Source organism: Salvelinus namaycush, chromosome 30 (genome assembly GCF_016432855.1).
Source record: "Salvelinus namaycush isolate Seneca chromosome 30, SaNama_1.0, whole genome shotgun sequence".
Classification (NCBI taxonomy): domain Eukaryota; kingdom Metazoa; phylum Chordata; class Actinopteri; order Salmoniformes; family Salmonidae; genus Salvelinus; species Salvelinus namaycush.
Window position 1 is genome coordinate 1,719,301 of NC_052336.1, and position 25,152 is coordinate 1,744,452.

At 42.9% G+C, this 25,152-nt stretch overlaps 1 protein-coding gene across 1 annotated transcript in view; it reads right to left on the reverse strand.

Moving 5' to 3' along the window:
- The window catches only part of LOC120024759 (dual specificity mitogen-activated protein kinase kinase 5-like), a gene marked incomplete at its 3' end in the record, with an annotated part of 106,989 nt that overhangs the window by 18,128 nt on the left and 63,709 nt on the right, over positions 1-25,152 (reverse strand). Inside the window, exons 12-19 of the mRNA XM_038969045.1 lie at positions 24,761-24,822; positions 21,384-21,432; positions 19,646-19,719; positions 16,745-16,795; positions 16,420-16,491; positions 13,820-13,849; positions 6,253-6,279; positions 5,883-5,915 (exon numbers count right to left, since the gene is read on the reverse strand). Of these exons, the coding sequence (XP_038824973.1) occupies positions 5,883-5,915; positions 6,253-6,279; positions 13,820-13,849; positions 16,420-16,491; positions 16,745-16,795; positions 19,646-19,719; positions 21,384-21,432; positions 24,761-24,822 (398 nt within the window). The remainder of the gene's footprint in view (positions 1-5,882; positions 5,916-6,252; positions 6,280-13,819; positions 13,850-16,419; positions 16,492-16,744; positions 16,796-19,645; positions 19,720-21,383; positions 21,433-24,760; positions 24,823-25,152) is intronic.

Genomic DNA, 25,152 nt, shown 5'->3' on the forward strand with positions numbered 1-25,152 from the left:
GCTAGTCATAACTACTACTGTACTGACCTGGCTAGTCATAACTACTACTGTACTGACCTGGCTAGTCATAACTACTACTGTACTGACCTGGCTAGTCATAACTACTACTGTACTGACCTGGCTAGTCATAACTACTACTGTACTGACCTGGCTAGTCATAACTACTACTGTACTGACCTGGCTAGTCATAACTACTACTGTACTGACCTGGCTAGTCATAACTACTACTGTACTGACCTGGCTAGTCATAACTACTACTGTACTGACCTGGCTAGTCATAACTACTACTGTACTGACCTGGCTAGTCATAACTACTACTGTACTGACCTGGCTAGTCATAACTACTACTGTACTGACCTGGCTAGTCATAACTACTACTGTACTGACCTGGCTAGTCATAACTACTACTGTACTGACCTGGCTAGTCATAACTACTACTGTACTGACCTGGCTAGTCATAACTACTACTGTACTGACCTGGCTAGTCATAACTACTACTGTACTGACCTGGCTAGTCATAACTACTACTGTACTGACCTGGCTAGTCATAACTACTACTGTAGGCCTGGCTAGTCATAACTACTACTGTAGGCCTGGCTAGTCATAACTACTACTGTAGGCCTGGCTAGTCATAACTACTACTGTAGGCCTGGCTAGTCATAACTACTACTGTAGGCCTGGCTAGTCATAACTACTACTGTAGGCCTGGCTAGTCATAACTACTACTGTAGGCCTGGCTAGTCATAACTACTACTGTAGGCCTGGCTAGTCATAACTACTACTGTAGGCCTGGCTAGTCATAACTACTACTGTAGGCCTGGCTAGTCATAACTACTACTGTAGGCCTGGCTAGTCATAACTACTACTGTAGGCCTGGCTAGTCATAACTACTACTGTAGGCCTGGCTAGTCATAACTACTACTGTAGGCCTGGCTAGTCATAACTACTACTGTAGGCCTGGCTAGTCATAACTACTACTGTAGACCTGGCTAGTCATAACTACTACTGTAGGCCTGGCTAGTCATAACTACTACTGTAGGCCTGGCTAGTCATAACTACTACTGTAGGCCTGGCTAGTCATAACTACTACTGTAGGCCTGACTAGTCATAACTACTACTGTAGGCCTGGCTAGTCATAACTACTACTGTAGACCTGGCTAGTCATAACTACTACTGTAGGCCTGGCTAGTCATAACTACTACTGTAGACCTGGCTAGTCATAACTACTACTGTAGACCTGGCTAGTCATAACTACTACTGTAGACCTGGCTAGTCATAACTACTACTGTAGACCTGGCTAGTCATAACTACTACTGTAGGCCTGGCTAGTCATAACTACTACTGTAGGCCTGGCTAGTCATAACTACTACTGTAGGCCTGGCTAGTCATAACTACTACTGTAGGCCTGGCTAGTCATAACTACTACTGTAGGCCTGGCTAGTCATAACTACTACTGTAGGCCTGGCTAGTCATAACTACTACTGTAGGCCTGGCTAGTCATAACTACTACTGTAGGCCTGGCTAGTCATAACTACTACTGTAGGCCTGGCTAGTCATAACTACTACTGTAGGCCTGGCTAGTCATAACTACTACTGTAGGCCTGGCTAGTCATAACTACTACTGTAGGCCTGGCTAGTCATAACTACTACTGTAGGCCTGGCTAGTCATAACTACTACTGTAGACCTGGCTAGTCATAACTACTACTGTAGACCTGGCTAGTCATAACTACTACTGTAGGCCTGGCTACAGTATTTGGTTGGCACTCAGACAAAATTCACTAGATTATCCTTTACTTCCTCCATATGCCTACTCATCCCTAGTTCTACAGGACCACATTTGCTCTTCATATGAGGGACGGCAAAGACTCCTCCGTCGAGCCCAGGTCACATAGATCCAGTCCAGCCCATCCCAGCCTGGCCCAGCCCATACCATCCCATTTCTAACCAATCTTAACCCAGCAGGAGCGACAGTGGCAATTGAATACTCCTGGCTCCACTACCTCCTACATGGGTCCCCAACCGTCCCACCCGCTCCCATTCCCAGCCGGGCCTCTCCGCTCCTCTTCCCTCATCACCAAGTCCTTGGTCTGCTAGAATGGAGGGTGGTGCTAGCCCGAGAGCTCCCGCTACCCCTCTCTCGTTGCCAGGGGAGAGCGGCGAAGGGCGAGGGAGAAAATAGTTTGAGTGATGCCTTCGCCTTGGTGACTAATGAACAGTTCAGCCGGGTCAACCCATTACAACTGCAAGCGTTTAATTATTAATTACACCCAATCTATACTCTGTAAAGGACAAGCTTGGTATGTTTAATGTGTGGTTGGGGTGTGTAGGGCTGGGCTCTCTCCTGGCATTGTGTTATTAGCGCGTGTCAGTGAGGAGCCGAAGAGGAAAGGAGATTGGAGACAGAGAAAGGTCCCTTGTTTTAGGGGGAGAAATGGAGTGATGCGTGCACATGCACACACACTGAAGAAAAACTACACTGAACAAAACATATGAACGTACAACACGTAAAGTGTTGGTCCCATGTTTCACGAGTTGAAATAAAAGATCATAGACATTTTCCATACGCACAAGAAGCTTATTTCTCTTACATTTTGAGCACAATTGTGTTTATATCCCTGTTAGTGAGCATTTTTTCCTTTGTCAAGATAATCCATCCCCCCTGACAGGTGTGGCCTATCAAGAAGCATGATCATTACACAGGTGCACCTTCTGCTGGGGACAATAAAAGACCACTCTAAAATGTGCAGTTTTGTCACATAACACAATGCCACATATGTCCCAAGCATTGAGGGAGTATGCAATTAGCATGCTGACTGCAAGAATGTCCACCAGAGCTGTTGCCATAGAATTTAATGTTAATTTCTCTACCATAACCCGCCTTCAACGTCATTTTAGATCATTTGGCAGTACGTCCAACAGGCCTCACACACACACACACACGTGTAACCAGGCCAAACCAGGGCCTCCACATCCAAACTGTCAGAAACAGGGAAGCTCATCTGCGTACTTCGTGGACCTCACCAGGGTCTTAACCTGACTGCAGTACCACGTCGTAACCTATTTCACAAAATATCCTCGCTGTTGAAATATATAATTCCAGAAAGGATTGATACACAGCACTACATGTAGACTGAGGGGTACACTGCCCTTGACCCTGGTGTGTGTGTGTGTGTGTGTGTGTGTGTGGGTAGGACAGGGAAGTGTGTCAAGGTTCTGGGAACATGTGTTGCTAAGAGTCAGAGGTCAAGGTTAATGCTACATATTGGATGGCCTGACACTCTCTGTGCTCCGTAGACTGGTCATGCTACATTACCCCTGCCCGGTGTGTGTGTATTAAAGCACTTGAGTGAGAACATCTGAGTGTGTCTCTATATTCACCTTACGTAGCAACAAGGGCGCGGCCATATTTGTTGCGATCAACATTCGGCACATTGACACACAAGCAAACCCAGGGAGGAGATGTGGTTAAATACGAATTACAATTGTCAAACTATTAAATATAAAAAACAATTCAACAGGACACCATTGAAAAAGACGCCCGGCTGAAATTGGATTCCCTGTATGAATAAAGGTTCAATAAAAATATTGTGTTTTCACATAGTATAAGCACTACGAAGCTAAAGTTAGCCTGTTAGCATTCCTATAAACTTAACATGGTGGGTTAAGCTAGTTAGGTATGTGCAGGCCATGCCTTTTGGTCCAGGTCTGGAGGCCCTTTAACAGCTACTTCCTGCATTATCCACTAGTGTTGCTGCAGGTAGAACATCCTAGGAAATGTTCTGTAATTGACACAATGTCTCCAATCCAATCAATCATGTCTGTTTTGGCACGCGTGTGTTTTGGGGAATACTATTGGTCGTGATTCAACAGCGCTCTTTGCTTCATGCTGATGTTCTCTAACGGGGTCATCGGAAGTTGTACAAAGGGTCAATTAGGGGCAGTTAAAATGGCAGGAAATGAAACCAAGCATGAACGTATAAAGAAAATAACAGAGAATTCAAGATCAGAGTATTGACTGAAATAAAAGAGGGTCAACACTCCGCTGGGATGCTCGTTGCAAATGTCAATAATATATTCTGCAAAACCTGCTACCTTAGAGTACAAAATGCACAATAGACCGCCATCTGAAACAAGGTAACAAAAAGCTTGTAAAAGAGATCTTGCTGAAGAAGTAACAGCTGTTTGGGCTGATACAATGTAGTAAGCTGCCTCCCAGTATCTTCTATCCCTGGCCTGTGAGTGAGAAACTATAAATAGAAATCATTTTAAACAACTAAAACTAAATAAAAAACAATCAATTCAGGTCTGAAAACTAACTGAAACTGAACTTCAAATAAATAAATCAGAAAACGAATAGAAATAAAAACAAAACTATAATAACCTTTGAGAACAACTTGAGGCAGCAGTGTGTGTGTATCAATGTGTGTGTGTGTGTGTGTGTGTCTATGTGTGTGTGTCTATCAATGTGTGTGTGTGTGTGTGTGTGTGTGTGTGTGTGTGTGTGTGTGTGTGTGTCTATCAATGTGTGTGTGTGTGTGTGTGTGTGTGTATCAATGTGTGTGCACGTGTGTGTGCGTGTCTATCAATGTGTGTGTGTGTGTGTGTGTGTATCTATCAATGTGTGTGTGTGTGTGTCTATCAATGTGTGTGTGTGTGTGTGTGTGTGTGTGTGTCTATCAATGTGTGTGGTGTGTGTGTGTGTGTGTGTGTGTGTATCAATGTGTGTGCGCGTGTGTGTGCGTGTCTATCAATGTGTGTGTGTGTGTGTGTGTGTGTATCTATCAATGTGGGTGTGTCTGTCTATCAATGTGTGTGTGTCTGTCAATGTGTGTGTGTGTGTCTATCAATGTGTGTGTGTGTGTGTGTGTGTGTGTGTGTGTGTGTGTGTGTGTCTATCAATGTGTGTGTGTGTGTGTGTGTGTGTGTGTGTCTATCAATGTGTGTGCACATGTGTGTGTGTATGTGTATCAATGTGTGTGTGTGTGTGTGTGTGTGTGTGTGCGTGCATGTCTATCAATGTGTGTGTGTGTGTGTGTGTATATCAATGTGTGTGTGTGTGTGTGTGTATCAATGTGTGTGTGTCTATGTGTGTGTGTGTGTCTATGTGTGTGTGTCTATCAATGTGTGTGTGTGTGTGTGTGTCTATGTGTGTGTGTCTATCAATGTGTGTGTGTGTGTGTGTGTGTGTGTGTGTGTGTGTGTGTGTGTGTGTGTGTGTGTCTATCAATGTGTGTGTGTGTGTGTGTGTGTGTGTGTGTGTGTGTGTCTCAATGTGTGTGTGTGTGTGTGTGTGTCTCAATGTGTGTGTGTGTGTCTCAATGTGTGTGTGTGTGTCTCAATGTGTGTGTGTGTGTGTCTCAATGTGTGTGTGTGTGTGTGTCTCAATGTGTGTGTGTGTGTGTGTGTGTGTGTGTCTCAATGTGTGTGCACGTGTGTGTGTGTGTGTGTATCAATGTGTGTGTGTGTGTGTGTGTGTGTGTGTGTCTATCAATGTGTATGTGTGTGTATATCAATGTGTGTGTGTGTGTGTCTATCAATGTGTGTTTGTGTGTATAGAATGGTTCAAGGCAGTAGTACGTGTATGTCTATCTGTGTGTGTATACGTGCATCTGTGATCTGCCTGTGTGTGTGTGTGTGTGTCTACAGAGCCGCTCAGGGTGGGTGCAGCCTGAGTGTGTGTGTGTGTGTGTGTGTGTGTGTGTGTGTGTGTGTGTGTGTGTGTGTGGAATGGCCCAAGGCGGTTGTGTGTGCGGGGCGGAGGGGGGTGAGCGAGCGCGAGCGAAGCCGTCTGAGCACTGTGCTTCATTAGGAAACAAAATATAAGCTTTCCACACCATTAGGAATGACTTTAGGAGAGAAAGCACATAAGACGCCGACTCACCTCATCAACGATGCATTGCAGTAACTGGAGAGGCTTGAACGGGGAGACGGAGAGGAGAGGAGAGAAGAAGAAAACTAAATAAGTATTAGTCTACATGTGACGTTACGACAGTACGGTGGCAGAGAAAATCACTAATGTAATAAAAAGGTATTTACATTAATCAAATGCACCAGGCTCCGGCACAGCCATCGCCTCCTGAATGTTTCTATTATTCTATAATAGCATCTAATCTAATACTGGCAGTTAAGGCTGTATCATTTCATTGCAAAAAAAATTTGTGGGACGTCTCAAATGAGGGATCTACTCGGGAGTGAAACGCTGCCGGGAGTGAAACACTGTCGTCCCCCACGAAAAATACATCAAATCTCACCATTAAAGATCCTTGGTTTTTCTGAATCTGTAAAGGCAGACGAAGACAAGAAGAAGAGAGAGAGGCAATATGTAATTAGCATGTCATAATCAAAAGCACACACTTGGACACATTATGATCACTGGGAGAATATGATGGCATCCCCGGTGGGCATGTGTTAACACCATTTACATAATAAATAAATAATAACCAAACGTTAATAGTCTTGCTCTCATTTGGGGAGGTGGAAGAGATTCAGCAATGTTAATTTCATCTTCCCTGCTACCCCCTCCAGGTTGTCTAAAGACGCAGGCTTGTAGAATGAATTGTGCATAATGTATATTTCAAACAGGACTCTGCAGGCTGAGCAAACATTTCCACTCAAACAGAGAAAAATAATTAAATGTTCTTAAAAAATAAAATAAAAAGGGTAGAGGCTAACATGGGGCTATGTTAGCTAAAACCAACAATTAACCAGTCATCTCTGGTGACAAGTATAGAGAGCTCAGTATAGACTATTTTGCCTTCATCCATCACCACTCCACAGAAAACAAACAGGTTCCAACACAACGTACGTGAAAGTCCAATGACCTGAAATGCCCGGCTTTGTTCATCAACAGTTTTAATTATTTTACTTCAGATATATAAAAAACAAAAAACAGGCTTTGAAGTTTCTTTCATGAACAGAAAAGCTCAACACACAACACAAGAAACAGAGTTGTAGTCAGACAGTGAGAACGTTTTTAATGCATAGATAACAAGAGACCCAAGGTCTTCTGCTTTGAGCTAGATGGCCCATTATGTTTAGTCAATTACTTGCGTGTTTCGTAGGCTCTTTTCAAAATGCGTTAAAACTCTTATTGATTCATTCTCTCAATTAAATGACAGCTTTGCACTCGTGGTAAATATCAAGAGGCCCCTTCATGGCCTCTACACCTATTTTGCCTGATTCAGACACGTTATGGGCGACTACAGAAAACAAATTCATTCAGAAATAATTACTAAACAAAATTGCAAGCTGCTCAGGGGTTGAAATTGGATTGTGGAAGGCAAACTTATTCGAGTTCTATTTTGTCAAGAGTTTGTTATTTCGTACAAGGTAATTCGATCTGGCGTCAACAAAGTGAGCCGTAACAATGCCGTCCCATCTTTCCATTTAACATAGTCATTGAACGATATAACTTGCTGATCTAATTTACACATCACAACGTAGTATATATTTGTCCTGGGGGTAATCAGCGCTTCATATGATGATTACGGTCTAACAATACATTAACCTTTCAATGAGTCCCTTGTTGTTTCTGATACAGAGTTGGTTTGAAAATGACTACTGTGGACAACAAACGGGAGAAGATTGAATCCTGCAGAGGAAAACAACAGTGTTCTGTGTTTCACATTCAGGTTAAAACAACTCTAATCACGAACAATCACCCCAAATAAGATTAGAGGCAAAAATATGGATTTTTTAAGTCTTGGTTTCAAAATGGACTCCAATACTTCTGAGGGAACAACATTTCAGAGGCAATGGATGGACACTCGAGGTCAACCCAATGCAACTCCCTCGTTTCATCACAGTCATCAATCACAACAGAATAGACAGACTTGGTTAGAAGCAATGGTATTCCTACTCAGTCATCATGTAGAAGTTGTTCTCACAGTCAGAGCTGCCGCACAGTCTACAGACAGGGAGACAGTACTGTATTGAAACACTCAATACTTCCATCGGTCTCCCATTTCTATAGATGTTAACAGCTGTGTTGATCTGAAGGCAGATGTTCCAGGGTTGAGGGGAGCAATAGCTAGAGCATCAAAAAGTACAAAACGTTCACAGACAGGGGTGAATGTGGCCTCTGCATAAAGCAGTCGACATTTTTGGAAAATGTGATACTTCCTCATATGAAAGTCCCCGTGTCACAACGCAATATGGGGATCGTGTCAAAAGAGTCTACATTACTCAATACTTGGGAGTGCAATCACTGATCTGTTAAATCCCTCTACAGTCGGTTTGACATTTTTATGTGATCCCTTCATAACAACACCATCAAACATATTTGAACTACTTCCTGTTCTTCTTCTTCTGCAGAACAATTTCAAATGGAGATGAGGAAAAGCAAAAAAAGGGCCCAAATCAATCAGGGGGGCGCTGCCCCGGCGGCTGTATACACATCACATCCAGTCTGCTGTCTTCAAAGACTTTCAGAGTCGTGAGAAAACTCCATTAACTCCTCACAACGAATGCAAATGGATCACAACATGGGGTGAGGAGGAATTAAAGAGGCCGTCTCTAATCAATGACAAACACAGGATGAAAACACCATGGCGTGTGTTGTGTTATCGCCACCTCCGCCCCCACTGTTACTGTTAACCCATACTCCAGGCAACACATATAGTACACACACACACACTCAAAATGGAAAGGGTGAGTACAGAGGCCCCCTTACAGCGTTACAACAGCTCTTTCCAAAAACAAAAAGCACCCCTCTGCCCTTCAAATCCACCCAAAACACTGACCCCATTCTCCCAAAACCACCTATCCTGAGCAAATCTCAGGTGCTTACAATTGATTCCATTCTCTCTATTTGTGTTGCTGCCAGTCGGGTGGACCGTGGAGGGTGATGGCACAGGGGGCTTCTGCGCAGACAGCTGACAGCCCGGGCCCGAGGACGTTCGCCGGCTGCGCCTGGCGAGATGAAGCCGAGCGGTGCTCGGCCGCCACTCTACCCGTTCTACAAGGGCTCTGCTACAGCCTGCAGGTGAACTGTCTGTAACACCATATGGAGCAGGGAAATGAACAGAGAGATGAGGAGAACACTGGCAGCGGGAGATCTCCCTGGCGCACACACTGTCTCTCGGTGTAGCTTTAAATTCCATATGTAGGGAAGATAGAAGGGGAGAGAGAGGATGGGAAAGCGAGAGCGGGGGAAACAGTAGGAGAGAGAGCGGGGGAAACAGTGGAGAGAGAGTGAGAGAGGGAGGGAGGGGGGAGAGTGAGAGAGAGAGAGCGGGGAAACAGTGAGAGAGAGAGAGAGAGAGAGAGAGAGAGAGAGAGAGAGAGAGAGGGGGACACAGTGAGAGAGAGAGAGAGAGGGGGGGGGGGCAGTGGAGAGAGAGAGAGAGCGGGGGAAACAGGGTGAGAGAGAGAGGGGGGGGGGGAACAGTGAAAGGGGGGGAGAAAGGGGGAAACAGTGATAGAGGGAGAGAGAGAGGGGAAACAGTGAAAGAGGGGGAAAGAGAGGAAGAAGAAATAAATTAATGGGGTGTGAAAACATTCAACGCTCCACCACCACGCCTATGGCTCCATTTGTAAAGAACAAGAAATAAGTTTGTCTTTTTTCTTCCTCTGGTTATTTAGGCTAATTTATGAATCAGATTCTGGTGGAAGTTAACTGGCAGACAGACTGCTATAGATTGGATTCAATATATTGGAGATATTAAAGTGTTACCAGAGGTCTCATGCCTATTAAAAAGAGACATGAAGATGCTGAGAATGACGCTCCCTTCCACACAAAATGGTGGATATGTAAATACCAGAGAAGAACAGACAAGCCCACATCTCTCCGCTTCTTATTCAAAAACCGCGTGTGTGTGTGTGTGTGTGTGTGTGTGTGTGTGACTGTGAGGCATTCATTATTGTATGTAATCATACAGTGTCTATTAACATGATAATGGCCATGTTAATAGACACTGCTGAAGATAAGAGTGGCAGCACTCCGAAATGAGACATGCCCGAGGCCACACACACAATAACCATGGAGACCTCATGTACGCCATCACAGCAGGATGAACACAGGGGGCACAAACACACGTTTGACTGGTCGCCTCAAAACAAGTTTAGTATTTCCCATGTCTCCAGGACTAGTATTAACAAAACTGATTCACTATGCAGCTTAATCACTGTGTAGAGGGCTTATATCCTCTTAATTATTCTCTCGAAGACATCCATTTATTGCAAAGCCCCTACAGAAACACATCTAGGGATAACTATCACAACTACACTAATTCACAGGTCTTACTCTGTGCACTAAACATCATAAACAATGCCACAGACCCTCGACAATTCCTCTTCTGGACATGCAGCTACGGTCTCTTATAGCTACTGAATAGATTCACAACCATGATAGACTTGGCATCATATCCCAGTTTCAGTCAGTCAGTGCTATGGTCTCCCTCCAGTCTTATTTGGGTGTTCCAGGCCATCCACAGGCCGACGGTCATGGTAGCCGTGAGTAATGTTCATTAGATTGGTTCGCAGCGTGCCTGTTGGGTTAATTAGCGTTGGGAAACAAAGCGGTCACCAGCGCAGAGCTTGGACTAATGGTACCAGCGCTCTGCTCTAGCCCACTGGGCTCCTTTAAAATCAGCCTCCATGGAGTTTACATTTCACAGCTTGGAAACTGTGTACCTTATGAGTCACATTATTAAAGGGGCAGTCCATCGACATTTGACTTTAAATAATAATACCTTGTTCTTGAGCATGAGAAATGTAAGAGGAAGTTGTGTTGACGATTAAAAAGGCACAACGTATTGCCTTAGCAACGGTTGATGGATTGGGACATCGAGACACGGACCTGAAAAGTGCATTGTAGAACTTAATGTCCCTTTAAAAAAAATGCCAATATGCAGTTGCTTCATCCATTTTTGGACTTCTAAATGAATAATATGTACTGATTGATTGTTGGAGAATATAACTTATAAATGTCTCATGAACTTAGTTCAACTGTTGTTCCCCATCTGAACCCAACATAAGCTTGTTTTGCTCCAATGTTTGTAAATAAACACTATAAAACCTCACAACATCGTTAAAACTATCATTTTGATAGGTCAGTCCTTAAATTCATAGACAGAGTTATGGATGTAACAGTGGTTAGATTTATCTAGCCCCAATTCCTCAGCTATTTACAGAAACAGGGGCGGGGAGGACACTTTGTTATTGTTTCACCTGCTGATTGCTGCTTTCTTTACATTTACATGTTAGTCATTTAGCAGACGCTCTTATCCAGAGAGACTTACATGTTAGTCATTTAGCAGACGCTCTTATCCAGAGAGACTTACATGTTAGTCATTTAGCAGACGCTCTTATCCAGAGACTTACATGTTAGTCATTTAGCAGACGCTCTTATCCAGAGAGACTTACATGTTAGTCATTTAGCAGACGCTCTTATCCAGAGAGACTTACATGTTAGTCATTTAGCAGACGCTCTTATCCAGAGACTTACATGTTAGTCATTTAGCAGACACTCTTATCCAGAGAGACTTACATGTTAGTCATTTAGCAGACACTCTTATCCAGAGAGACTTACATGTTAGTCATTTAGCAGACACTCTTATCCAGAGAGACTTACATGTTAGTCATTTAGCAGACACTCTTATCCAGAGAGACTTACATGTTAGTCATTTAGCAGACACTCTTATCCAGAGAGACTTACATGTTAGTCATTTAGCAGACGCTCTTATCCAGAGAGACTTACATGTTAGTCATTTAGCAGACACTCTCATCCAGAGAGACTTACATGTTAGTCATTTAGCAGACGCTCTAATCCAGAGAGACTTACATGTTAGTCATGTAGCAGACGCTCTTATCCAGAGAGACTTACATGTTAGTCATTTAGCAGACGCTCTAATCCAGAGAGACTTACATGTTAGTCATTTAGCAGACGCTCTTATCCAGAGAGACTTACATGTTAGTCATTTAGCAGACGCTCTTATCCAGAGAGACTTACATGTTAGTCATTTAGCAGACGCTCTTATCCAGAGAGACTTACATGTTAGTCATTTAGCAGACGCTCTTATCCAGAGAGACTTACATGTTAGTCATTTAGCAGACGCTCTTATCCAGAGAGACTTACATGTTAGTCATTTAGCAGACGCTCTAATCCAGAGAGACTTACATGTTAGTCATGTAGCAGACGCTCTTATCCAGAGAGACTTACATGTTAGTCATTTAGCAGACGCTCTAATCCAGAGAGACTTACATGTTAGTCATTTAGCAGACGCTCTTATCCAGAGAGACTTACATGTTAGTCATTTAGCAGACGCTCTTATCCAGAGAGACTTACATGTTAGTCATTTAGCAGACGCTCTTATCCAGAGAGACTTACATGTTAGTCATTTAGCAGACACTCTTATCCAGAGAGACTTACATGTTAGTCATTTAGCAGACGCTCTTATCCAGAGAGACTTACATGTTAGTCATTTAGCAGACGCTCTTATCCAGAGAGACTTACATGTTAGTCATTTAGCAGACGCTCTTATCCAGAGAGACTTACATGTTAGTCATTTAGCAGACGCTCTTATCCAGAGAGACTTACATGTTAGTCATTTAGCAGACACTCTTATCCAGAGAGACTTACATGTTAGTCATTTAGCAGACGCTCTTATCCAGAGAGACTTACATGTTAGTCATTTAGCAGACACTCTTATCCAGAGAGACTTACATGTTAGTCATTTAGCAGACGCTCTTATCCAGAGAGACTTACATGTTAGTCATTTAGCAGACACTCTTATCCAGAGAGACTTACATGTTAGTCATTTAGCAGACACTCTTATCCAGAGAGACTTACGTGTTAGTCATTTAGCAGACACTCTTATCCAGAGAGACTTACATGTTAGTCATTTAGCAGACACTCTTATCCAGAGAGACTTACATGTTAGTCATTTAGCAGATGCTCTTATCCAGAGAGACGTACATGTTAGTCATTTAGCAGACACTCTTATCCAGAGCAACTTACATTAGTGAGTGCAGATATTTTCATACTTTTGTTGTTGTACTGGTCCCCCGTGGGAATCGAACCCACAACCCTGGAGTTATAAGCGCCATGCTCTGCCAACTGAGAAACACGGGACCCTTTATGTAGAAAGGACACACGTGTATTATTTTGAGGTATTTGGGACAATAATTGAGGTACCTGACTCCAGCCCATTTCTTTCACAAAACAATGTTCTTTAAGACCTACATTTCATTGTTTTAGGGTTGTTTGGAGGTTTATAGAAAGTTCTACATACTCAGTAGCCATTTTGTCTCGTCATTCCATTTTCCTCTCAGAAGAATGAATACTGGAAAGTAAGTCGGAGTAATTGAAGCACACAATGGATGAAGTAGATGTCACAAAGCCAGCTGACCTTTCAGAAAGGTCACTCTTGATCAAGTGAGAAGACCTTTTTGTCCAGTGACACATCATAAACAACACTGAAAGAATCGACTCATTAACCACCATTACAGCCACCATCCACATGGCTTTCCAAGATGTCCGCCGTGCAGCCAGTCACGGGAGGTAACCAAGTTCAGCATGCTCAGAGGAGGATTATGGTACTAAGCCCTCATTAGGGCCTAATTAAAGAGCTGATGGGATTCAGCAGACCTCTTCTGTGGCTCAGCAATTACATTTGAAGATGAGCAGGATTGTAGGAGTAGGATTAACATGGAGAATGGATAAGAGAGTCACTACCGGACCACCAGTGACATCACAAACAGAATTAAGGGAGTGAGAAAGACCCTATGACCATATGTTGTCATGACACCTTACTGTGTGGCTTCTACATAGCTAAACATGATGCCATGTGCATGGAATGTAGTGAGGAAGGGACTCACCTGTGGATAGGGAAAAGCGCCCAGTGCCAACTGTAGAAAGAGAAAAACACGACAATAAGGGTGACGACAAAGGCATCCTGCGAAAATAATAAACAGGCCAACCGGGACTATCAACAGTTCAGTTACAGGGGCCTCCTGACTGGTGCAGTGGTCTAAGGCTCTGCATCACAGTGCTAGCTGTGCCACTAGACTCTGGGTTTGAGTCCAGGCTCTGTCGCTACCGGCCGTGACCGGGAGACCCATGGGGCGGCGCACAATTGGCCCAGCGTCGTGCGGGTTAGGGGAGGGTTTGGCCGGCAGGGATGTCCTTGTCCCATCGCGCACTAGCGACTCCTGTGGCGGGCCGGGCGCATTGCACGCTAACAGGGTCACCAGGTGTACGGTGTTTCCTCCGACACATTGGTGTGGCTGGCTTCCGGGTTAAGTGGGCATTGTGTCAAGAAGCAGTGCGGCTTGGTTGGGTCGTGTTTCGGAGGACACACGGCTCTCGACCTTCGCCTCTCCAGAGTCCATAGGGGAGTTGCAGCGATGAGACAAGACTGTAACTATCAACTGGATACCACGAAATTGGGGAGAAAAAGGGGTAAAAATACAAATACATACATATATAAACAAAAATGCAAAAAAGAAATAAAAATGAAATATATATATATAAAAAAAGACTTAAGTGACTATTGGAAGAGTATTAGAAAGGGGAGGAAGTTTAGTAAACAGGTGTACAGGGAGCATCAGGAATATGAAGTGTCAGTTTAAATGTGGTTGAACCACAAGATCAGGGTTGACTGGACTTGTTTTAGGACTGTGGTGGAAATGCCTGTTAATAGGAGGTCACAGGTGGTCTAATCTCCTCATGGAGGGAGACTAGCGTGTTCCAGATTAGAGAGGCCAGTCTTTGAGAGGGGCTCAATGCGCCCCCGTCGAATAACCCCCTTCCTCAAAGAACCTCTGCTATTAGTTAATAACACCCCCTGCAACCACAACCACCCCCCTACCGAGAACAGAGGGATAAGCAGAGAGATTGGAACGATGGATTCATGTGATGTATGACTACACCGGAAAATATCCAACCCGCTCGTGACATTTGGCAATTCACTTTGCGTTGCGCCTGGCGTCTTTAATCTTGGTTTTATCTCTGATGATGTTGGCGCCATCATGTTATTACGACAACGTCAATACACGGGAAAACCCACGCTGGCCTTGAACGTGGACCGACTGCTAGCGACGGCAGATTAATCCAAATTAAGAGGAGAGTTTAAAAGCCGTTTCATTTAGACTAATGCACACTTACCTGTATGGTTCTCTCTCTCGCGCTAACGATTCACAAAGAGGAAAGGGCTTTGATCCTGTGGCCAGAAAACTCTATCTTGATCAAACTGAGATTGTGTCGATAATTCAGACAGACTTTTATTTTCCGCAGCCCCATCCGTTACGGTTACAACGGTGATAATATTCAACGGTATTGACAAACAGTGTAGAGGCCAGAGAGGGTAAAGCGTTTGTCAGACTTGTGGAAATAGGAGTCCTTGACAGGAATAGATTGAGAATCAATAGGTGTCAATGGGGACGACAGGGCCTGGCCAAATGTAGTATTGAAATAAAAACCTTATTCTAAAATGGAGCCCCTTGAGACACAGACACCTGCACTCTGCAATCACAGACACACACAAACACCTGCACTCTGCAATCACAGACACACAGACACACACAAACACCTGCACTCTGCAATCACAGACACACAGACACACACAAACACCTGCACTCTGCAATCACAGACACAGAGACACACACAAACGCCTGCACTCTGCAATCACAGACACACACAAACACCTGCACTCTGCAATCACAGACACACAGACACACACAAACACCTGCACTCTGCAATCACAGACACACAGACACACACAAACACCTGCACTCTGCAATCACAGACACAGAGACACACACAAACGCCTGCACTCTGCAATCACAGACACAGAGAGAAACACACAAACGCCTGCACTCTGCAATCACAGACACAGAGAGAAACACACAAACGCCTGCACTCTGCAATCACAGACACAGAGAGAAACACACAAACGCCTGCACTCTGCAATCACAGACACAGAGAGAAACACACAAACGCCTGCACTCTGCAATCACAGACACAGAGAGAAACACACAAACGCCTGCACTCTGCAATCACAGACACAGAGAGAAACACACAAACGCCTGCACTCTGCAATCACAGACACAGAGAGAAACACACAAACGCCTGCACTCTGCAATCACAGACACAGAGAGAAACACACAAACACCTGCACTCTGCAATCACAGACACACACAAACACCTGCACTCTGCAATCACAGACACACAGACACACACACAAACGCCTGCACTCTGCAATCACAGACACAGAGAGAAACACACAAACGCCTGCACTCTGCAATCACAGACACACAGACACACACAAACGCCTGCACTCTGCAATCACAGACACAGAGAGAAACACACAAACACCTGCACTCTGCAATCACAGACACAGAGAGAAACACACAAACACCTGCACTCTGCAATCACAGACACAGAGAGAAACACACAAACGCCTGCACTCTGCAATCACCTCCATGAAGGAGATGCCCACGCTCCAGACGTCTGAATGGATGCCATACTGCTCCCCAGATATCCTCTCTGGCTGCGGGGTACAAACAAGGGGGTCAGATGAGGTATGCTGTGGTTGACTTGAGATGTAGGAAACTTTATTGTGCTATGCTATACTGTGTTCAACTGAGCCATTTGTGGTTACTGCATGATCAGATGTGTCCTGTCAATGTTTCTCCTAGAACATTTTCAAGGCTGGCACAAAGGCCCCCAAACACAACATCCAGAGCCTCTTTCACCAAGACGTCCAATTACCACCCAAATTAATTCATATTAGGTCTACTTACTGCCATGTAGGCGTTAGTTCCCACATACGTCTTGGCGATGGAATTCACCAACTGCAAACAAAAGAGGTTAGATTGATAAACTGTAGATGGGTGAATAGGTTTCTCTCTTTCCCTCAGTAACAATTGACTGAGCAAAATACTTGTGCATTACTTTTGTCTTCCAGTCGATTTGTCCAACTGTTTCACATGAGAACAGACTGTACCATATTCTTAAGGGTCATTCAGTTTTGTCCAAATTAGAGCAAACCAGCAAATTGATCTGTTTATGGGAAAAGTACACTTCACATTACACTGTATATAAATGGCATCATTACATTACAATACATTACAAAACAATACATTACATGCTATTATATTACTGTATAGACAAAATGACCATAGTGATGGCTATTACTGAAACAAGGTGGCTATAACTGAAACAAGATGGCTATAACTGAAACAAAATTACTATATCTGAAACAAGATGGCTATAGCTGAAACAAGATGGCTATAGCTGAAACAAGATGTCTATAGCTGAAACAAGATTACTATATCTGAAACAAGATTACTATATCTGAAACAAGATGGCTATAGCTGAAACAAGATGGCTATAGCTGAAACAAGATTACTATATCTGAAACAAGATGGCTATAACTGAAACAAAATTACTATATCTGAAACAAGATTACTATAACTGAAACAAGATGGCTATAACTGAAACAAAATTACTATATCTGAAACAAGATGGCTATAACTGAAACAAGATGGCTATAGCTGAAACAAGATGGCTATAACTGAAACAAAATTACTATATCTGAAACAAGATGGCTATAGCTGAAACAAGATTACTATATCTGAAACAAGATGGCTATAACTGAAACAAGATGGCTATAACTGAAACAAGATGGCTATAGCTGAAACAAGATGGCTATAGCTGAAACAAGATGGCTATAGCTGAAACAAGATGGCTATAGCTGAAACAAGATGGCTATAGCTGAAACAAGATGGCTATAGCTGAAACAAGATTACTATAACTGAAACAAGATGGCTATAGCTGAAACAAGATGGCTATAACTGAAACAAGATGGCTATAACTGAAACAAGATGGCCATAGTGATGGCTATAACTGAAACAAGATGGCCATAGTGGTGGCTATAACTGAAACAAGATGGCCATAGTGATGGCTATAACTGAAACAAGATGGCCATAGTGGTGGCTATAACTGAAACAAGATGGCCATAGTGGTGGCTATAACTGAAACAAGATGGCCATAGTGATGGCTATAACTGAAACAAGATGGCCATAGTGATGGCTATAACTGAAACAAGATGGCTATAACAGAAACAAAATTAATATATATGAAACAAGATGGCTATAACTGAAACAAGATGGCTATAACTGAAACAAGATGGCTATAACTGAAACAAGATGGCCATAGTGATGGCTATAACTGAAACAAGATGGCTATAACTGAAACAAAATTACTATATCTGAAACAAGATGGCTATAACTGAAACAAGATGGCTATAACTGAAATAAGATGACTATAACTGAAACAAAATGGCTATAACTGAAACAAGATGGCTATAACTGAAACAAGATGGCTATAACTGAAATAAGATGACTATAACTGAAACAAGATGGCTATAACTTAAATAAGATGGCCATAGTGATGGCTATAACAAACAAGATGGCTATAACTGAAACAAGATGGCTATAACTGAAACAAGATGGCTATAACTGAAACAAGATGGCTATAACTGAAATAAGATGGCTATAACTGAAACAAGATGGCTATAACTGAAACAAGATGGCTATAACTGAAACAAGATGGCTATAACTGAAACAAGATGGCTATAACTGAAACAAGATGGCTATAACTGAAACAAAAGTCGGCATGGCAGAGACTGTTTGTCCTACATTAAGTACCGCTCCCATCTCCATCTCCTTTCCCTCCCTGACTTACATACCCAAATCTATTGAAACGTTAGTGTTACTGTGGTCTGTTCCCAGCCCTCTCACAGGGGACTAGGATGAGGACGTGGGGACGTCGGAGTGTGTGTGTGAGCACAATGGGACATGCCATGGATGACAGGGCTGTGATAATGAGTGAATGATTGTGTTCCCTGATGGCTCCTGTGTTTGGAGGGAAGGTCCTGCTCAGGGAAGGCAGAGACACTGACCTTCCTACAGGGCAGTGTGTGTGTGGAGGTAAAGCTAGTATTCAGAAGCCTGTGCAGGGGTCAACGCTGTTTCACATCTCCAAGGAGAGAGGGATGAAAATTAATTAAAATTGGGGCGTGGGGGTGACAGGGTGAGAGAGAGTAGGGGGGAGTTATTCCCAGGGGTCTTTGGGGGAGTTGGAAGGGCTGTCCCTTGGTGACGTAATGACATGACACACACACATCTTAGCTATTGTCTGCCCAGCCACGCTCTTGCCACGTCCATCAAAGGCATATCAATGAAGCTTTGGCGTTGTGTGTGTGTGTATGTATGTGTGAACGTGTGTGTATGTGTTTGTGAGTAGTAATTATAACAAGTGCATGTTTTCGAGTGCCTGTGGAACAATGGTAGTGAGTGAGTGAGTGAGTGAGTGAGTGAGTGAGTGAGTGAGTGAGTGAGTGAGTGAGTGAGTGAGTGAGTGAGAGAGAGAGAGAGAGAGACAGAGAGAGAGAGAGAGACACACAGAGACAGAGAGAGACAGAGACAGAGACAGAGAGACACACACACACACACACACACACACACACACACACACACACAGAGACACACACAGAGAGAGACACACACAGAGAGAGAGAGAGACACACACACACAGAGAGAGGGAGAGCGAGAGGGAGAGAGAGACACACACAGAGAGACAAACACACACATACAGAGAGAGACAAACAGAGACACACACACACACACGGGGGACTGTACCTGCGTGCTGACTCCAAAGTCACAGAGCTTCACTTGACCTCTAGTGTTGACCAGCATGTTGGAAGGCTTGACGTCTACAGAGACAAGTACATACAGTAACAGCTGCTACCTCCGCCAATCAGACTGTACTCATGTTATATCTTCATTTGACCAGTTTCTCCCAGCAAGAAAATTATCATGCAGCAACAGGAAATGATTATCCTGCAGCAACAGGAAATGATTATCCTGCAGCAACAGGAAATGATTATCCTGCAGCAACAGGAAATGATTATCCTGCAGCAACAGGAAATGATTATCCTGCAGCAACAGGAAATTATTATTATTATTGAATTATTATTTTTGTGATTCATTTTTTGGGGGGGAAATCAAGTCTGACATTTTAAAGTGGAAATTACAAACTTTAAAGGCCATTTTAAAACTTGAATACACTACTAAGTTACATTTTCTGCTGCGCAGAAAGATTCTGTGACAAAAGTGATCAAATTAAGATCTCATATCTGTACTGTATACAGCATAATGACAGTATCTCCTTTCATGATATTCTACGTATACCTTTCACATCACTGCCCTCTGTAGAATCTACTACCTTTCACCTCACTGACCTCTGTAGAATCTACTACCTTTCACCTCACTGACCTCTGTAGAATCTACTACCTTTCACCTCACTGACCTCTGTAGAATCTACTACCTTTCACCTCACTGACCTCTGTAGAATCTACTACCTTCCACATCACTGACCTCTATAGAATCTACTACCTTCCACATCACTGACCTCTGTAGAATCTACTACCTTTCACCTCACTGACCTCTGTAGAATCTACTACCTTCCACATCACTGACCTCTGTGTAGAATCTACTACCTTTCACATCACTGACCTCTGTGTAGAATCTACTACCTTTCACCTCACTGACCTCTGTAGAATCTACTACCTTTCACCTCACTGACCTCTGTAGAATCTACTACCTTTCACCTCACTGACCTCTGTAGAATCTACTACCTTCCACATCACTGACCTCTATAGAATCTACTACCTTCCACATCACTGACCTCTGTAGAATCTACTACCTTTCACATCACTGACCTCTATAGAATCTACTACCTTCCACATCACTGACCTCTGTGTAGAATCTACTACCTTTCACCTCACTGACCTCTGTGTAGAATCTACTACCTTTCACATCACTGACCTCTGTGTAGAATCTACTACCTTTCACATCACTGACCTCTGTGTAGAATCTACTACCTTTCACCTCACTGACCTCTGTAGAATCTACTACCTTTCACATCACTGACCTCTGTGTAGAATCTACTACCTTTCACCTCACTGACCTCTGTAGAATCTACTACCTTTCACCTCACTGACCTCTGTAGAATCTACTACCTTTCACCTCACTGACCTCTGTAGAATCTACTACCTTCCACATCACTGACCTCTATAGAATCTACTACCTTCCACATCACTGACCTCTGTAGAATCTACTACCTTCCACATCACTGACCTCTGTAGAATCTACTACCTTCCACATCACTGACCTCTGTAGAATCTACTACCTTTCACATCACTGACCTCTGTAGAATCTACTACCTTTCACCTCACTGACCTCTGTAGAATCGACTACCTTCCACATCACTGACCTCTGTAGAATCTACTACCTTCCACATCACTGACCTCTGTAGAATCTACTACCTTTCACCTCACTGACCTCTGTAGAATCTACTACCTTCCACATCACTGACCTCTGTGAAGAATCTTCAGGCTCCATAGATAGGTTAGACCTTTCACTACCTGAAGACAGATAGATATGGAGTTCAGAATTCAACAATACCCAAACCCACTACTTTCAGACACTGGTGGGCTAACTCGTTTGGTAAACCATTTATATACAGGACCTTCAGAAAGTATTCACACCCTTTGGCCTTGACTTATTCCCCATTTTGTTGTTACAGCCTGAATTCAAAATCCATTAAATATATATATTTTTTTCTCACCCATCTACACACAATACCCTAAAATGTCAAAGAGAAAACATGTTTTTAGAAACTTTAGCAAATGTATTGAAAATCAAATACAGAAATATCTAATTTACTTAAATATTCACACCACAGAGTCAATACTTTGTAGAAGCAGCTTTGCCTGTGAGTCTTTCTGGGTAAGTCTCTAACATCTTTCCACACCTAAATTGTACAACACTTGCCCATTATTATTATTTTTTTAATTCTTCAAGCTCTGTCAAACTGTTTTTTGATCATTGTTAGACAAACATTTTCAGGTCTTGCCATAGATTTTCAAGTAGATTTAAGTCAAAACTGTAACTCGGCCACTCAGGAACATTCACTGTCTTTTTCGTAAGCAAGTCCAGTGTAGTTTTGTCCTTGTGTTTTAGGTTATTGTCCTGCTGAAAGGTTAATTTATCTCCCAGTGTCTTGTGGAAAGCAGATTGAACCAGGTTTTCCTCTAGGTATTTGCCTGTGCTTGGAGCCATTCCATTTCTTTTTTATCCTGAAAAATCCCCAATCCTTAATTAAGGATTACAAGCATACCCATAACATGATGCAGCCACCACTATGCTTGAAAATATGGAGAGTGGTACTCGGTAAGGTGTTGTATTGGATTTGCCCCAAACATAACACTTTGTATTGAGGACAAAAAGTGAATTGCTTTGCCACATTTTTTGCAGTATTACTTTATTGCCTTGTTGCAAACAGGATGCATGTTTTGGAATATGTTTTACTATGTACAGGCTTCCTTCTTTTCACTCTGTCATTTAGGTTAGTATTGTGGAGTAACTACAATGTTGTTGATCCATCCTCAGTTTTCTCCTGTCACAGCCATTAAACTCTGTAACCGTTTTAAAGTCACCATTGGCCTCATGGTGAAATCCCTGAGCGGTTTCCTTCCTCTGAGTTAGGAAGGACGCCTGTATCTCTGTAGTGACTGGGTGTATTGATACACCATCCAAAGGGAAATAACTTCACCATGCTCAAAGGGATATTCAATGTCTACCAATCAGTGCCCTTCTTTGTGAGGATTGGAAAATCTCCCTGGTCTTTGTGGTTGAATCTGTGTTTGAAATTCACTGCTCGACTGAGGGACCGTAGAGATAATTGTATGTGTGGGGTACAGAGATGAGGTATTAATTCAAAAATCATGTTAAACACTGTTATTGCACACAGAGTGAGTCCATGCATCTTAGTGTGACTTGTTAAGCCCCATTTTACTTCTGAACTTATTTAGGCTTGTCATAACAAAGGGGTTGAATACTTATTGACTCAAGACATTTCAGCTTTAATATGTAAAACATGTCTAAAATCATAATTCCACTGACACGATGGGGTATTGTGTGTAGGCCAGTGTAAAAAAAAAAAAACTCTATTTAATCCATTTTAAATTCAGGCTGGAACACAACAACATGTGGAATAAGTCAAGGGGTGTGAAGACTGTGTGAAGGCCATGTATCTGCTCATTGATCATGGACTGTACACAACACGCCTATTAGTCCAGAGCAACAGAGTTGCATAGCTACTGTGTATTGTTACGTTCTTGATATCAAAACCATTTGCTTTTAAATGACGACAGCGAGCAGCAAAAACTTTAAGGATTCACATATTTTGGTTTATTATTGAGAAAGAAGATTTGACCACAGAACAACGTGCCAAATCTACTTCTCAATTCAGACAGAATCAAACGATCTGATTGGACTGTGGCTCTGGTGCCAAATCTACTTCTCAATTCAGACAGAATCAAACGATCTGATTGGACTGTGGCTCTGGTGCCAAATCTACTTCTCAATTCAGACAGAATCAAACGATCTGATTGGACTGTGGCTCTGGTGCCAAATCTACTTCTCAATTCAGACAGAATCAAAAGATCTGATTGGACTGTGGCTCTGGTGCCAAATCTACTTCTCAATTCAGACAGAATCAAAAGATCTGATTGGACTGTGGCTCTGGTGCCAAAACAACTGGTGTGCGTACGCAGCATCCATCTCGCCCTCCCGGGTGCTTTTCCCAGCGATAATTAACAGCTCTGACAGTGAGAGAGGGGGAAGAGAGGGAGGAGAGCTGTGAATTAGAATTAACGCTGACTAAATAGCTGTCAATGTTTGATTACAGGCTGAATCAGAGGGAGAAGAGCTAATAGAGGTGGAAACACCCACGTTAGGCTGAATCAAACGCTCCTCTGTGCTGTGATGCTTGAGTGTGTGTGTGTGTGTGTGTGTGTGTGTGTGTGTGTGTGTGTGTGTGTGTGTGTGTGTGTGTGTGTGTGTGTGTGTGTGTGTGTGAGAGAGTCTGTCCATTTCATCCCTTTCTCACTGATGAAGGCTACTTGGGAGATTCACACCTGTTGGCCACACTTGCCAAAATGGGTAAACTTTACCCGCAAAAGTCTCAAAGTTATTAATTGCGTTATTATTTACTGAATTGGATAGAATGATGAATTGTAGCCAATTCGTCAAACCCGCAATTCCCATACAAAGCTACCTGGTCCATCGTCTTCCTAGGTGATGCTTTACAGAATGATAGTCTCATTTTAAATAGCTGTGGTCAGTTATAGAATATGAGAGTCTCATTTTAAATAGCTGTGGTCAGTTATAGAATATGAGAGTCTCATTTTAAATAGTTGTGGTCAGTTATAGAATATGAGAGTCTCATTTTAAATAGTTGTGGTCAGTTATAGAATATGAGAGTCTTATTTTAAATAGCTGTGGTCAGTTATAGAATATGAGAGTCTCATTTTAAATAGCTGTGGTCAGTTATAGAATATGATAGTCTCATTTTAAATAGCTGTGGTCAGTTATAGAATATGATAGTCTCATTTTAAATAGCTGTGGTCAGTTATAGAATATGAGAGTCTCATTTTAAATAGCTGTGGTCAGTTATAGAATATGAGAGTCTCATTTTATATAGCTGTGGTCAGTTATAGAATATGAGAGTCTCATTTTAAATAGCTGTGGTCAGTTATAGAATATGAGAGTCTCATTTTATATAGCTGTGGTCAGTTATAGAATATGATAGTCTCATTTTAAATAGCTGTGGTCAGTTATAGAATATGAGAGTCTCATTTTAAATAGCTGTGGTCAGTTGGTTTGAGAGCTGAAAGGCTGTTCACTCACCGCCACAGAGATCCTACCCAACACATGTTCTGGAATCCTCCTGTATACGTCCAGAGAGCCACCTGCACACACACACACACACACCCACAGACACGCACACCGTTCAGTGTTGATGGACGCATGCTGACAGGTCGTCCATCGAGGGAGACAATGTGTTATAACTGAGAAATCACTGTGTTAAATTCACGCACACACACTCCCACCCTTGTAGCTTTTAGCAAAGATGCATCCTAGCCCCCAGCCACTGAAGATGACAGTCTTCCTCTAAGTAGAAGTGTAAATGGATACAGGGTGGTAAGAGGTTTGACATTCCAGCTTTCATAGAGCTCTGGATGGGAGTGGAGTAAAGGCCTCTGCTAGCCACAGCCTCAGCACTAACCGCAGCCCTGGCG